This window comes from Marmota marmota, unplaced genomic scaffold (genome assembly GCF_001458135.2).
Source record: "Marmota marmota marmota unplaced genomic scaffold, marMar, whole genome shotgun sequence".
Lineage (NCBI taxonomy): Eukaryota > Metazoa > Chordata > Mammalia > Rodentia > Sciuridae > Marmota > Marmota marmota.
In genome coordinates this window covers 23256563-23271856 of record NW_026000016.1, presented here as the reverse complement: position 1 = coordinate 23271856, position 15294 = coordinate 23256563, and the positions used below count along the sequence as shown (strand labels likewise).

At 36.2% G+C, this 15294-nt stretch overlaps 1 protein-coding gene across 1 annotated transcript in view; it reads left to right on the top strand.

Moving 5' to 3' along the window:
• Dnah14 (dynein axonemal heavy chain 14) overlaps positions 1 to 15294 on the top strand; it is a gene marked incomplete at its 5' end in the record, with an annotated part of 341751 nt that overhangs the window by 226586 nt on the left and 99871 nt on the right. Inside the window, 4 exons of the mRNA XM_048809786.1 lie at positions 8536 to 8733; positions 9513 to 9674; positions 11729 to 11920; positions 13120 to 13301. Of these exons, the coding sequence (XP_048665743.1) occupies positions 8536 to 8733; positions 9513 to 9674; positions 11729 to 11920; positions 13120 to 13301 (734 nt within the window). The remainder of the gene's footprint in view (positions 1 to 8535; positions 8734 to 9512; positions 9675 to 11728; positions 11921 to 13119; positions 13302 to 15294) is intronic.

Below are 15294 nucleotides of genomic sequence, written 5' to 3'. Positions count from 1 at the left end.
AATACGTTCCAACACAAACTACTGAAACTGAGGACTGAAAAAATCTTAATGTATCTATACAATAAAGAGACTGATTTAACAATTTTTAAATTCCCCACAAGGACAACTACAAAGCCAAATGGGTTCACTAGAGAATTCTATCAAACATTTAAGAAAGACTTAACACAAAATCTTCACAAACCTTCTATTTTCCCTTTTAGAAATAGAAGAAGCAATACTTCTCAACTCATTTTTTTATTGGTTGTTCAAAACATTACAAAGCTCTTGACATATCATATTTCATACATTTGATTCAAGTTGGTTATGAACTCCCAATTTTACCCCAAATACAGATTGCAGAATCACATCGGTTACACATCCACATTTTTACATAATGCCCTAATAGTAACTGTTGTATTCTGCTACCTTTCCTATCCTCTACTATCCCCCCTCCCCTCCCCTCCCATCTTCTCTCTCTACCCCATCTACTGTAATTCATTTCTCTCCTTGTTTATTTTCCCATTCCCCTCACAACCTCTTATATGTAATTTTGTATAACAATGAGGGTCTCCCTCCATTACCATGCAATTTCCCTTTTCTCTCCCTTTTCCTCCCACCTCATGTATCTGTTTAATGTTAATCTTTTGTTCCTGCTCTTCCTCCCTGCTCTGTTCTTAGTTGCTCTCATTATATCAAAGAAGACATTTGGNAGGAGGGGAGGGGAGGGGAGAGGTGGGGAGGGGGGATGGTGGAGGATGGGAAAGGCAGCGGAGCACAACAGACACTAGTATGGCAATATGTAAATCAATGGATGTGTAACTGATGTGATTCTGCAATCTGTGTATGGGGTGAAGGTGGGAGTTCATAACCCACTTGAATCAAAGTGTGGAATATGATATGTCAAGAAATTTGTAATGTTTTGAACAACCAACAATAAAAAATTAAAAAAAAACTTGCAGCAAAAAGGAATAGAAGGGAACTTTGTCAACCCAATAAAGGACATCTATGGAGATTTGTAGCTATACTCATGCCTTCTAGACAAGGACTACTGAAAACAAAGAAGGATGTTCTGACTCTCAATTTCTACCAAACCCTATATTAGAGGTTCTAAATGGTGCAATTAAGTAATAAAAGGGGGAAAGGGCATTCAGAATGAAAAAAAAAAAAAGTAAAACTGTCTTTATCAACATTCCACTCATGGAGATCCAAGATGGTGACCAGAGGGAGGCAGCATTCTGAATTGACCTGTGACCTGGGACTCAAGTAATGAGAATACTGCTTCTCTGCAAGCGATATTTCTGCTTCTGTGCAGAAATCACAGTCACCGTGCCCGTCCAGGGCTCCAGGCCTCAGCATCATAGTAGGTCTCCCAACTACTCACCTACGCAGTACTACTGGGTACCCAAGCAGGACCATTGGCAACAGCACCTGCCCAGAACTTTTGGCCACCTACCTGAGCAGAAATCACAGATGTCACTCCCACATAGGACACCCAGCAGCTTCCCACACGCGGGAACTCCTGCCACCACTCCCATGTCAACCCCCAGCTACCAACATGAGACTTCCCTGCTCGCCGCCATCTTAGGACTGGGCAGCAGCAGAGATAATCCCCTACACGCAGTAGCCTGCCTGCACCTGAGAACCTCACACAGGCTCTGAAGTCAGTCAACAGCCACACACTGCATGCCACAGAACTCGTCTCTGAACTCACTGACCAAAGCCATCTCTCGGCTCCCGCTACACCACCCTACAGCCCACTGCTGAAAGCAGGTGCCTCCATCTTGAGCCATCTTCATCACCAGCTTCAGTGGGGGGCAACTCCCAGTTTGGAACTCCAGCTGGCCAGGTACCCAGTTTCTAACTCCCGTCTCTCCCCAGCAGTCATCACTCCAGCACAGTGACATCCTGGTTACCTTCATCATCCTGAGGATGGAGATACCAGCTAACAACAGATGACCCCACCTATTGGATGAGAAGAGAAGCAGGAAAAATATGGATTTCCAACCAAATCAATCCAAACATGAAGAATGAATTGTAAAACCAAATCCAAGAGGCTTACAGGACGTCAAATGTACAAAACACAACAGATCCACACCAAGGCACATTATAATGAAAATGCCTAACATACCGAATAAGGAGAGAATATTAAAAGTCATGAGAGAAAGAAATCATATTAATGTAGGGGGAAAACAATTAGATTATGTGCAGATTTTTCAACCTAGATCCTGAAAGCTAGAAGATCCCGGAACAACATATATCAAGCTCTGAAAGAAAATGGATGTCAACCAAAAATCTTATAGCCAGCAAAACTAAGCTTTAGATTTGATGATGAAATTAAAACCTTCCATGATAAACAAAAGTTAAAAGATTTTACAACTCAAAAGCCTGAACTTACAGAACATCCTCTGCAAAATATTCCATGAAGAGGAATTGAAAAACAACAATGAAAATCAGCAAAGGGAGGTATTACACTAAAGGAAAAACTAATCAAAGGAGAAACCAAGTCAAATTAAATACCAAAAATAAACAAAATGATTGGGAATACAAATCATGTCTCAATAATAACCCTGAATGTTAATGGTCTAAACTCAACAATCAAAAGACTAGCAGACTGGATTTTAAAAAGACCCAACAATATGCTACCTCCAAGAGACTCATCTCATAGGAAAAGACATCCACAGACTGGGTGAAAGGTTGGGAAAAAATCATACCACTCTTAGGGACTGCAGAAGCAAGTAAAAAGGTCTCCATCCTCATATCAAATAAAGTAGACTTCAAGCCAAAGTTAATCAAAAGGGATAAAGAAGGATATTTCATACTGCTTAAGGGAAAAATTCATCAACAAGACATAATAATAATAAATTTATATGCCCAAAATAATGGAGCATCTATGTTCATCAAACAAACTCTTCTCAAGTTCAAGAATCAAATAGACCCCAACACAATAATTCTGGATGATTTTAACATACCTTGTTCACCATTGGATAGATTGTCCAAACAAAAGCTGAACAAAGAAACCATAGAACTCAATAATACAATCAATAACTTAGACTTAACTGACATATATAGAATATTTCTTCCTTCAATGAATGAATAAACTTTCTTCTCAGCGGCACGTGGATCCTTCTCTAAAATAAACCATATATTATGCCACAAAGCAACCCTTAGCAAATACAAACAAGTAGAGGTACTACCCTGCATTCTAACAGATCATAATGGAGTGAAATTAGAAATCAATGATAAAATAAAAACATCCACATGATTCTGTTTGTAGAAAGTCCTAAAGACAAACAACCCAATTTAAAATAAATAGATGTGCAGAAAAGCATATGAAAAGATGTTCAATATCCATTGTCACTGGGGGAACCAAAAATGACATACCACTAATTAAACTACCCAGTTCCTAAAAAATAGTAATAGGAATTACTGTCAAGGAGACAAAGCAACAGGAACTCTTATTCTTTGCTGGTAGGAACGCAAAATGGCACAGTCACTTTGGAAGACAATTGGCAGTAAGAAACAAAGCTAAACATAGTTATGCCATATGATCCAGCAGGCATGCTTCTTCATATTTACCCAACTGATTTGAAAACTTATGTCCACATAAAAACCTGCACATGAATGATTACAGCAACTTTACTCATCATCACCCAAAACCAGAAGTAACCAGGATATCCTTCAATAAGCACATGAATAAACAAACTGTGGTCATTTGTACAATGTAATATTATTCAGGGATAAAAGAAATGAGCTATTCTACTGCAAAAGACATGGTGATTCTTAAAGGCTAAGTGAAATAAGCCAATCTGGAAAGGCTATAACTACATTATTCCAATTATATTATCTGAAAAAGGCAAAACTATGGAGATGATGAGATTAGTGGTTGCCAAAATTTTGGTCAGAAGGAGAGAAAGTGAAACACAGACTTGTTAAGGTGGTGAAAATTTGTTTGACACAATCACAGTGAATTCATTACACTATATATTTGTCAAAACCCATAGAACTCACAACCTAAAGAGTAAACCTTAGTTGAGTTTCAAAATGGTGGAATACAGTAGGATCAAGAAAGCAGATAGGCAACTTCTCAGTAAGGTGGGTGAATGAAAAAGGGAACAGGGATGCTTTACTGGAATTTAATACTGGACAATCAAGCAGATTGAGGAATCAAGAGGTTGGATTTAATAAAATAAGGAAGAAATCTACAGCACACAGCCACTGCTGCAGCTATAGGCACCACCCAGAGTGGTCCCTCTGCAAGCAGAGGGATAAGAAAATTAAAGGAACCCATATTTTTAGGAGGCCTGAGGTGTGTCTAGGTATGGAGAGTTTAGAGATCAAAGACACTGCCTGAATAAACTGAAAGGCATGCTGCACAATATCCTTTATGGGAAAGAAATTACATCTCTCCTGTCAGCATGTAGAGGACAGAGGAAGGAACCATTTTGCAGCCACAATGTGGGGGACAGCAACTGATGGAGCCAATTCCTGGCAAACCTGAAATTGGCTTGAAATACAGGCCTGAAAAACCCACATTGCAAGACAAAGAGTATGCCTAACTGACCAGGAGAAAATCAAACATAAAGAGAGGTTAACAAGGCGACAACTGGTCAGGGAAACCCACCCAGCTCTCCCTTTCCCTCTCTAATCCACCTGGTCGCAGGACCGGCTGGAAGAGCTGCTACTAGCTGGGGGTTTTGAAAGCGCAGAGGTGGGATAGATTGAGTTTGGAGACTGAACCTGAGATCAAGAAATATGGGGTCCGCAGGTGATGGAGTGGACTAAGAATTGGCTCCTCCACCAGACAAGTGGAACCCAGGGTAGATCCCTGGACTACAGTCTTCCAGCATGGACCAGCAATTGCTGGGCCCTGGAGGAGTGCTGATTTAAAATATCCTAACCAGGGCTGGGGTTATAGCTCAGTTGGTAGAGTACTGCTTATTTTGCATGCATAAAGCCCTGGGTTTATGCATGCAAAAAGAAAAAAAGAAAGTTTATGCACTGTCAAAAAGAAAAAAGTCTTCAAACTAGTTGGCATTCAGCTGGAGCCTGGAGCCGACTTAAGCCTAAACCCTGTCTCCAGAGTTCCTCCTATGGGTTATCTCTAGCAACCCCACGCTGAGGGAGGAGCAAGCATCATACCCTAGAAGAACCCATCTAACAGTGCTTTAAGAAGGGAAACTGAGAATCTTTTGAACTCCAATGGAAATAATTATCTTATTCTTTTTTTTTCTTTTTCCTTTTCTCTGTTTAATTGTAACCTTAATGGTTCATGGATATTTATACATATTCATGTCTGTTTGTTTTCTTTTTTTCTTATTTCTAGCATTTTTGAAACCAATTATTTTTCATGGATCAGTTTTTTGAGGACTAGGATGTTTGATTAGTATATTTCAGTTTTGTTTTTATTCTTTTTTAAATTTTTAAAATGTTTCCTTTATATAAAGTAAATTTTTTTTTCTCTCACTTATCTGTTTCCCTTGATTCTCCTCTCTTTTCTTCTGCTAAAACAGCCTATCTCTATTGTTCTTTCACTCTTCCTTTAATTTTTTATTCTACCTTCTTTCCTCCTCCCTCATAATCATCACACCCTTCATCACTTCTGTTCACTCCATGCCCACCATTCAAAATAGTAAACCCTTTTTCAAATTTACTGTTTTTATTGTTGGCAATAACCCATCATATCATTTCTGTTTATTTTGACATCATAAACATCATTGGTTTAACACTGTATATTGTTTGCATTGGTAGCTGTTATTATTTTTCTCTCCATAAATGCTGAGGTAAATAGAAACCTTAGGGACACTATAAGTTCACAGGGTAGAATCTCCACTGCCTCAGATCTATAGTGTTAGATAGACAGACACACAAACAACATGGAAAAGCAAGGGAACAATCACCCCTACCAAATCAAGATACTTCAATAATAGAATCTATTGACACCATTTCTTTCTCTGAAGAAATGTCAGAGAAGGAGTTTAGAATATACATAGTCAAACTTATTTGTGAGATAAAGGATGATGTAAGGAATAAAATCAGAGAGAAAAATATAGGAAGTGAAAGATCACTACAATAAAAAGAGAGAGATTCTGAAAAAAAATCAAGCAAAAATTCTCAAAATGAAGGAATCAATAAACCAAATTATAAATTCAATGGAAAGCATCACCAATAGACTAGACCACTTGGAAACCAGAGTTTCAGGCAATGGGGACAAAATATATAATCTTGAAAATAAAGTTGGCATGAAGAAAAGATGTTAAGAGACTATGAACACCAGCTGGGCATGGTGGCATCCACCTGTAATCCCAGCTGCTTGCAAGGCTGAGATAGGAGGATCATGAGTTCAAAGCTAGCTTCAGCAAAAAATGAGGTGCTAAGCTACTCAGTGAGACCCTGTCTCTAAATAAAATACAAAATAGGGCTGGGGATGTGGCTCAGTGGTTGAGTGCCCTTGAGAGTTCAATCCAAAGTAACAAAAAAAAAAAAGAGAAAGAGAGAGACTATGAACAGAACTTCCAAGAAATGCAGGATGTCATGAAAAGGCCTAATTTAAGATTTATCAGGATAGATGAAGGTGCAGACATGCAAACCAATGGAATGCACAATCTTTTCAATGAAATAATATGAGAAAATGTCCCAAACCTTAAGAATAAAATGGAAAATCAATTACAAGGAAGCTTACAAAATCCCAAGTACACAAAATTACAACAGACCCACACCAAAGCATTTTATTATTAAAATGCTTAAAATACAGAACAAGGATAGAACTTTAAAGGCCACCAGAGAAAATAGACAGATCGCATTTAGAGGGAAACCAATCTGATCTCTCATGATTTCTCAACCCAAACCCTAAAAGCTAAGTCTTAAATAATATATACAAAGCTCTGAAAGAAAATGAATGCCAGCCAAGATTACTATACCCACAAAATTAAGTTACAGAATTAATGATAAAATAAAAACCTTCCATGATAAACAAAATTTAAAAGAATTCACATCTAGAAAGCCTGTACTACAGTATATTTATAATTAAATATTTCATGAAGAAGTAATGAAAAATAAAACTGAAAACAAACAAGGGAAGAACAACACTAGAAGAATAATCAGTCAATGGAGAAACTAATTCAAGTTAAAATAAATCAAAATTACAGGGAATGAAAACCATTTCTCAATAATATTGAATGTTAATGACCTAAACTCTTCAATCAAAAGACATAGAAAAGACAAGACCCAACAATATGCTGTCTCCAAGAGACTCACCTCATAGGCAAAGAAGGTAAAAGGATAGGGAAAAAACATATCATTCATATGGATCACATAAACAAGCAAGGGTTTTTATCCTCATATCAGCTAAAGTGGACTTTAAGCCAAAGTTAATTAGCAGGAACAAAGAAGATCATTTCATACTGCTTAAGGGAATTATATATCAACAAGACATAACAATCATAAATAGTTATGTTCCCCAAAATGGAGCATTTGTGTATATCAAACAAACCCATCTCAATTTTAAGAATCAAATAGACCACAACACAATAATACTGGGTGACTTTAACACACCTCTCTCACTACTCAATAGATCCTCCAAGCAAAAAGTAAATAAAAAAGCTATAGAACTAAAAAATACAATTAATAATTTAGACTTAACAGATACATATAGACTATTTCATCCATCAGTGACTGAATACACTTTCTTTTCAGCGGCACACACATCATTCTCTAAAATAGATCATATATTGGGCCACAAAACAACTCAACAAATACAAACAAGTAGAGATAATGCCTTGCATTCTATCAGATCATAATGGAATAAAATTAGAAATCAACAATAAAATAAAAAATAGAAGCTACATTAACACCTGGAGACTAAATAATACACTATTGAATGATCAATGGAAAGCAGAAGAAATCAGGGATAGAATTAACAAATACTTAGAGGTAAATGAAAATAGCAATATAACATATGAAAATTTCTGGGATATTATAAAGGCAGTTCCAAGAGGAAAGTTCATTTCATTGAGCTCATACATTAAAAGAATAGAAAGTTGGGCTGGGGATGTGGCTCAAATAGTAGTGTGCTCACCTGGCATGCACAAGGCACTGGGTTTGATCCTCAGCACCACATAAAAAAATAAAAGATATTGTGTCAACAAATAAATAATCTAACATTACATCTCAAAGCCATAGAAAGAGAAGAAGAAATCAGCATCTAAACTAGCAGGAAAAGAAAAGAGAATTCATTATTGCTGAACATAAATATCTAGTCTAGTTTCTTATAAATGAATCAAATATCAATGGTGACACAATGATGATATTTTCAGAAAAATTATTTCATATATTTCAAGAGGCTATTAAAATATTGAATGTGAATAAGTGCCTTGTAAAAGTTTGATTAAAATATTTAAATTATTTTTAATATACCACCTAAAAAGTTACAAATAAAAATCATCTAAAATATGTTTACTGACAAAATTTTGAGCACAAGTAAGCCGAATTTGTATATTGACAGACTCCCAGAAAATTTATAGAAATAATATGTTGGATTGGATATTTTTTCTTTCAAAGATTGGAACAGATGGCTGTGGAAAACAAACTTGTGCAACCTTAGCCTGTTATGTGGCAGAACACAAACTATACCGAGTGCCTGTATCTCGCAATTACGCCTACACAGAATTCAAAGAAGTCCTTAAAAAGGTGTTTCTTCAAACAGGGTTAGAAGGGAATGCCACTGTTCTGATGGTTTCTAACTTATCCCTAGAACATGTAAGTGTTTTCTGTCTTTATTATTTGTTAAAGTTTGATATTTATGTACCCCCAAGTAATTTGATATTTAAAAAGAAAATACTTATACATAGTCCAATTAGCCTACTATATTAATTCTTTTCATTATTCTTTGCCCTTGCCTAATCATAGCCCACAGAGTTCATGTATTTGTAATCATGCCATAGTTTTGAATAATTGTAGTCTGCTGAAAGGAGTGGGAACTTTTGTTCGAAAACTTATTTTTATTCTCAAAAGCAAAATGTTTCCTACTTTCATAATAATTCTTCAGGTAGAGTTTCTTTCCCTGCTTTTTCTCTTCTCTTTCCTATCTCATTGGATTTGAAACCCTAATAGAGAGATGAACTTGGTTAAGTGAAAACAATCCCTCTGCCATGTTATTTCTAGTTTGTCTACTATTCAAACTCAAATGTAGATGTATTCAGGGTTTCTGTGAATTGCTTGAAGCAAGATTCCTGCTCAGTTCATTACTGTACCCATCCTCCCTTACCTCTTGCTTCAGTACTTAATGTAGATATGTGACATACTGTCAATACCAAGTATATATTTCTCTAATATCTGAATGAATGGATGGATCAATGAAGCTTATTTTGACTCAGAAAAAAATGTATATTTGATGGAATTGAATCAAGAAGTTAGCTTGCTTTTAAAAAAAAAGAAAAGCCTCAGTTCCCCTTAAATACTATTATTTTCTGAGTTTGTTAGGAGCAGAATATATGAATAATTTACTCATTCCTGACTAAATATATGTTTCACCTAAGAAATTACTTTTGGAAGATTTGAGCTACACTGTCAGTTCAGGAAAAATACCTAACTTGTTTGAAAATGAAGAGCTGAATTCTATCGCAATGAGGATTCGATCTTTGGCTGAACAATCTGGCTATGTGGATGACAGACAATCTTTACTTGCATTCTTCCAAAAGGTACTTTTTTGTGGATTAACTTTATCAAATTGTCATGTTAAATTAAAACCAGACCACATTTATAATTATGTATAAGATTTTCAAGTTAAATATGAGTTTTTAAAGCTAAAATAATGATCACTATCCCTAAACACAGACACTTCATATCTTAGATATGTCAAAGATTAACGACTATTTGAGCCTGTCTGGTTATCAACAGTTTAAAAAAAAAAATAGTAATGCTGTAGGCAATACAAATTTTTGTTAAAAGAACCCAAGATTATTTTTCAGATTCTTTCCCAGTTAATGAGGTTTCTTTTCAACTATGTTGGAAACAAATCAGGAAGAGTGTAAAATAAGAATTTTTCTCATTCCTTTGAGTAGCCCTAGAATTGACCAGAAGACGATGGATACGAAAGAAATTGGCCAAAGAGAACAAGCAATATTCATAATGAACTGAGCAGCGGGAGTCTGTGAAATACCAGTCTGATGATATACACAGACTAGACCAATGACTTGGACATTCTGTGTTTTTCCACACAATGGGTAACCGTGGCTTACTAAATGGGTGGCCATGATTATTCAAGCCACAATGTTCACTGGGGATGGACCACTGGTTAACTTATATCTAGTGCCAGGTTTTTCTACCTTGGGGTCATTTGAAATTTGAACCTGGTCTCCCACCATTCCTCAAAAGACCCTTAGTATCTACTGCAAGAGGATATTGTAATAAAACAAAATCCAGAAATAGAATCCACAGTTGATAGGGAACGTGTGCAATATGAATGAATACTCAGATTGAGTTATATTTTCAGATGCCATGGTAGAAAAAACAAATGTCATCCTGATAATTTGTGGTACTCTAGTGCCTTATTATAGTAATTAGTTTATTAAATAGATTGTGAGTGGGAAGGAATAACAAATTCTGATTTGGAATATGGAGAATAGTACACTCCAGAAATGAAAAACCAAGAGCCCCAGTTAGAAGTCAATTTTAATTATATATATATATATAAAATAAATGCTTTCAAAAAGTATTTGCTGCATCTTATAATAAAAATAAAATAATAAAGGTACACTTTAAACTATTAACTTTGGATACTTTCAGGTAGCAGTTTGGGGAAGGGTCAAAAAAAGAGAAGTACTTTCATTTTTACTTTAAACATTTCTGTATTGTATGAAATTTGCATTAAAAAGTTTTATTTGCCTTTATAAATTTTTTCAGTCAAGAAGGAAGGGAAAAAAGAAATATCTTACCCTTTAGTCTTTTTTCAACTTTACCATACTTATAAAGCAAAATGTGTTGCTTGATAGTTGAAGATATTATCATTTTGTACAAGGTGGACTCAGAGTTAAAAGGAACAATGATTCACTGAGGCTGCTTTCAGGAATGTAAATTTATTATAAAGTGACATATGGAAATAAGGAAGGAATCTGCCCCATGGCCAATACTGCCAAGAACAGGGTCAGATGAGGAAAAGCAATACAGGCAAATTTCAAAGAAACTAGCACTTCACCTGGGACCTGCTTAAAAAAAGATGTATATCATCTAGCATTGCTTAGCCATAATCCTTTAGCTGTGAGAGTTTATTACTACCTCCTCCGGTGCCCTATTTGTTCTGTGGATCTTTTCTTTCTCTCTGTACCTTTCAGCTTTAATTCACCAGATCATTTCTCACTTTGAGTCTTGTGGGTCTCTAAAAGCACACCACCCTAGAAAAAAAGAGTCAAATAGTCAGCCCCATGGTCATCTGATATAAGGTCCCCTACTCAACAAAACTCTAGTACCAAACCCCTTCATAAAAGAGGGTTCTGAGTCCAAACCTCTCCTACTGGGTCCACCCAACAGAAGCCAAGAGGGTATAGTCACATAAAGGAGTTCTCAGAATGGCTCTGTGGACTGTGAGTTCCCTGGGAAGGACTCTGTTGCTGGCAGACACTCAATGCACAATTAATCAGTCTCTAGTCCACCCACTAAGGAAAGAACTGAAGCATATTTTAAATGGAATTTTCAATATAATATTTTTCCAAAGTACTGAATTACATTTTAACAAAATGTTTTCATTAATTTTCAGAGAATACATAAATATCTTCATATTTTTATAATCATGAGTCCTGCAGGACCTAACCTGCGCCAAAATTGTAGAGCATACCCTTCTATGATTAGCTCCTGCACAATGGATTGGTACCATAAGTGGCCAGAAGAAGCTCTCCTTCTTGTAGCCAACTCTTTCTTAATGGAAAAGGTGGATTTAGAGAACAAAGAGGTAAATATCTAAAGCAAGTGAAGGTTTCATTTTATTACTAGCATCTGCTAGCATTATATCTCTGAATAGCAATGAATCCTAGATGGGCAAAAATAGGCAACTTCTAAGGCAAATTATAAAATGGGTCAATTGTTCATCTTGACTCCTCATCAGTTCCCGATCTTTTTTGCCCCCTTACCCACCCTATTTCAATTACGCTCAGATTCTGCACTGCCTGGGTGTCTTCACTATTCTACCCCCCATGGTAAACAGAGATTTCCATGAAGGAAAACCACCTGCATTTTGCATAGCAGATCCTATGGTAAGGATTCTGCAGCCTTCGAGTATGCCTTGTAAATTGCTCAGCTTGACTATAACAGCAAAATTATAAAAAAAAAAAATGAGAACAAAAACCACAACATACAATTAGCTCCAAATTTATGAGCCATAAGTAAGAATCTATTCTAGAGTGATTAAAGACCTCATATAACCCAAATGATAGAAAGGGGGGAAAGAGTGCTGACAAAAGAAGATGTCAATGCCTGGAGCCTGAAACTCAAGGCAGGACTTAGAAACGGACTGTATTCTTGCTTGTCCAAGTGTCCAAAGATGGCAAAACCCAAGAAGAATAGAGGCAAGTGGAACTAGAAAGAAAATGCATCTGGGTTAAAAGTGACGGGTATTATTTGGGATTGGTGGAGTGGAGATGAATAGTAAGGACTCAATTATGTCTAAACCTAAATTCTCTCCCAATGTAAGCAAATGGGATGCCATTTCTATTCTGGTTTTTACCCACCTATGCATCATTTGGTCCCTCACATTTTTGTATCTCTGTTTTACTCAAGGAAACTTCCTTGAGTATCTTGCTGCTGATAACCATTTAAGAAAGGAATTGAGAGATGAAAAAAGCACCATAATCCCTGGCCACTGATGCTGGTGCCCTAAGTCCTTGCTGTAGCAAAAATAAGGGTGAAGCCTAAGAGAATGAGTCTATATGCCGTTAATCTTTAGTTATATGATTTCCTCTTCTTACCTCTCCCACTATCCCGATTATTAAAGTTTATAAGTTCATGGTCCCATTTAGCCAGGATCTTTCTCTACATCTCTACATCTCAGAAATGATAAACTATTTCTAGTTATTCACAGTGTTCAGTTTTCTTTTATTTATGTAAATCCATATTGCTCTTTTTTAATCCTTAAAAAAAATTATTATTCCTCAGAACTTAAATGAAAATTTTGCCCCAACATGTGTTCAAATCCACAAAAGCATAAATGACTTGATCCCAAAATATTTTCAAGAAACTGGAAGGCATTATTATATCACTCCCAGAACCTACTTGCAGTTCATGGAAACATTTTCATACATTTTGAGGTCACAAAAAGAGGAAATGCAAATAAAGAGGTAAGACTTTGAGACCAAATAATAAACATGTATTTTATATTGGTGCTTTTATTTGTAAAATGTTGATCTCAATTTACCTTTTCCATGGGGGAAAAAGCTAAATATTGAAGAATTTTTAAGATCTATGGATGTTGTCAATAACTATTTATTGTCTCAAGACAGTGGTTTTCAAACATATTTTAAGAAACAAAAATTTACAGTTGTTGGTTAGCTCATGATGATAAATGAAAGATTACCTGGTATGAACTGCTGTAATGTTTGCATGCAACTTCATCTGACATTTACATTCTTTACTAGTCAGGCTTTCCTTTACTAACCCCATTGGAAGTGGTTCCCCTTTATTATATTGCACTTATAACATTTATTATCTGGAATTTTGAGAAAGCTATATAGAATTCCAGCTTCATATTGAGAATATGAAATAAAATATTACTTGACATGTAATATCAGTGAAATCAGTATTTATGTTCAAATTAATACTCAACAGAAAGTGTCTCAACCCAGCAAATTGCTTCAATTGAACCATAGAGGACCTATTTTATTTATGTATAAGTTGACAGTACTTGTCAGATTTTCATCTCAAAATTCAGTAATGCTGCCAAAATAAGTTGGAAAACCAATGCTTTGGCCCTTAGCATCAGATACTTTGTAGTACTAGAATATTAGCTGCATCAGATTTTTATTACTACGGTTTTATAGCTATTTTCTTTTATACTGGCTCAAACTTAATGTTTTTAACAAAAATTAATATTTTAGCTTATAGTTCTACAGGCCAGAGGATCGTTGGACTTGACTAGGTTTATATTTTATTGTCTCATAGACTCATGTCTAGGTATTGATCAGGCTGAATTTTTATCCAAAGCTCTAGATGAAATATGCTTCCAAGATTTTGAAAATTTTAAACTGTTCTAATTTATCTTCATAGATAATATTAATATTTTATTGGAAGCTGGGCTCAGAAGCGCACACTTGTAATCTAAGCAGCTTGGGGGGCTGAGAAAGGAGGATCAAGAGTTTAAAGCCAGCCTCAGCAAAAAAAAAAAAAACCAAAAAACTAGGTGCTAAGCAACTCAGTGAGATCCTGTCTCTAAGTAAAACACAAAATAGGGTTGAGGATGTGGCTCAGTGGTTGAGTGCCCCTGAGAGTTCAATCCCCAGTACCAAAACAAAACAAAAAAACTTCTTTTTTGTCTCACTAAATGTCCTGACTCAGGTTTAGCTTAGCCTCAGCCTCAATTTAAGTGAACTGGATGCAGGGCAATGTGATTTTTCATCACTACTCATCTTAAGTAGTGTCTGCCACAGGACTTTTCCTGTGTTGTTATTCAAAGCAAAGAGCTAAGAGTTAAATTAGTTGCAGTTAAACCTTGCCTTGTATGACCTCTGTGGAGACATGAAAGGTTGCCAAGCCCATCTGATACAACCATTTCTCTACAAGTTCATCCCCCAACCTGTCATGTGACCAGCTAACAATTATTTTTAAAATAAGCCACTTCACCAGATGCCCTAATTAATTGTACCAATATGGGTTTGGACCAAATCCATTGTTTGTCTTAGGGAATACTGAATGAGAGTAGTCATGTCTGTGACTCCCTCTTGGAGAATAGAACACAGCCAGGCTCCCTATCTGGAGCCAAACCAGTTAAAAATGTTATTCATCCAGGTGCATCAAGAAGTACTGGCAATCATACATACTCTGCCTCAACTGGCCAAAAGGACGTGCAGGGCAATGTGATTTTTCATCACTATTGATGATAAAGAATTTAGATTAGTTTGCCTGTGACAGGAAGCATAAGCCTGATGTTTTCATAAGAAGTTGTAGCTGTCTTTGGAGGATTGTAAGTTCAAAAGTGACTCTGGCAACTTAAGGAGAACCTGTCTCAAAATGAAAACTAAATAAAAAATAAAAAGGCCTGGGGATGTAGCTCAGTGATAGAGTACCCCTGGGCTCAACCCCCAGTACTGCAAAAGAAGGAGGAGGAGGGAAAGGAGG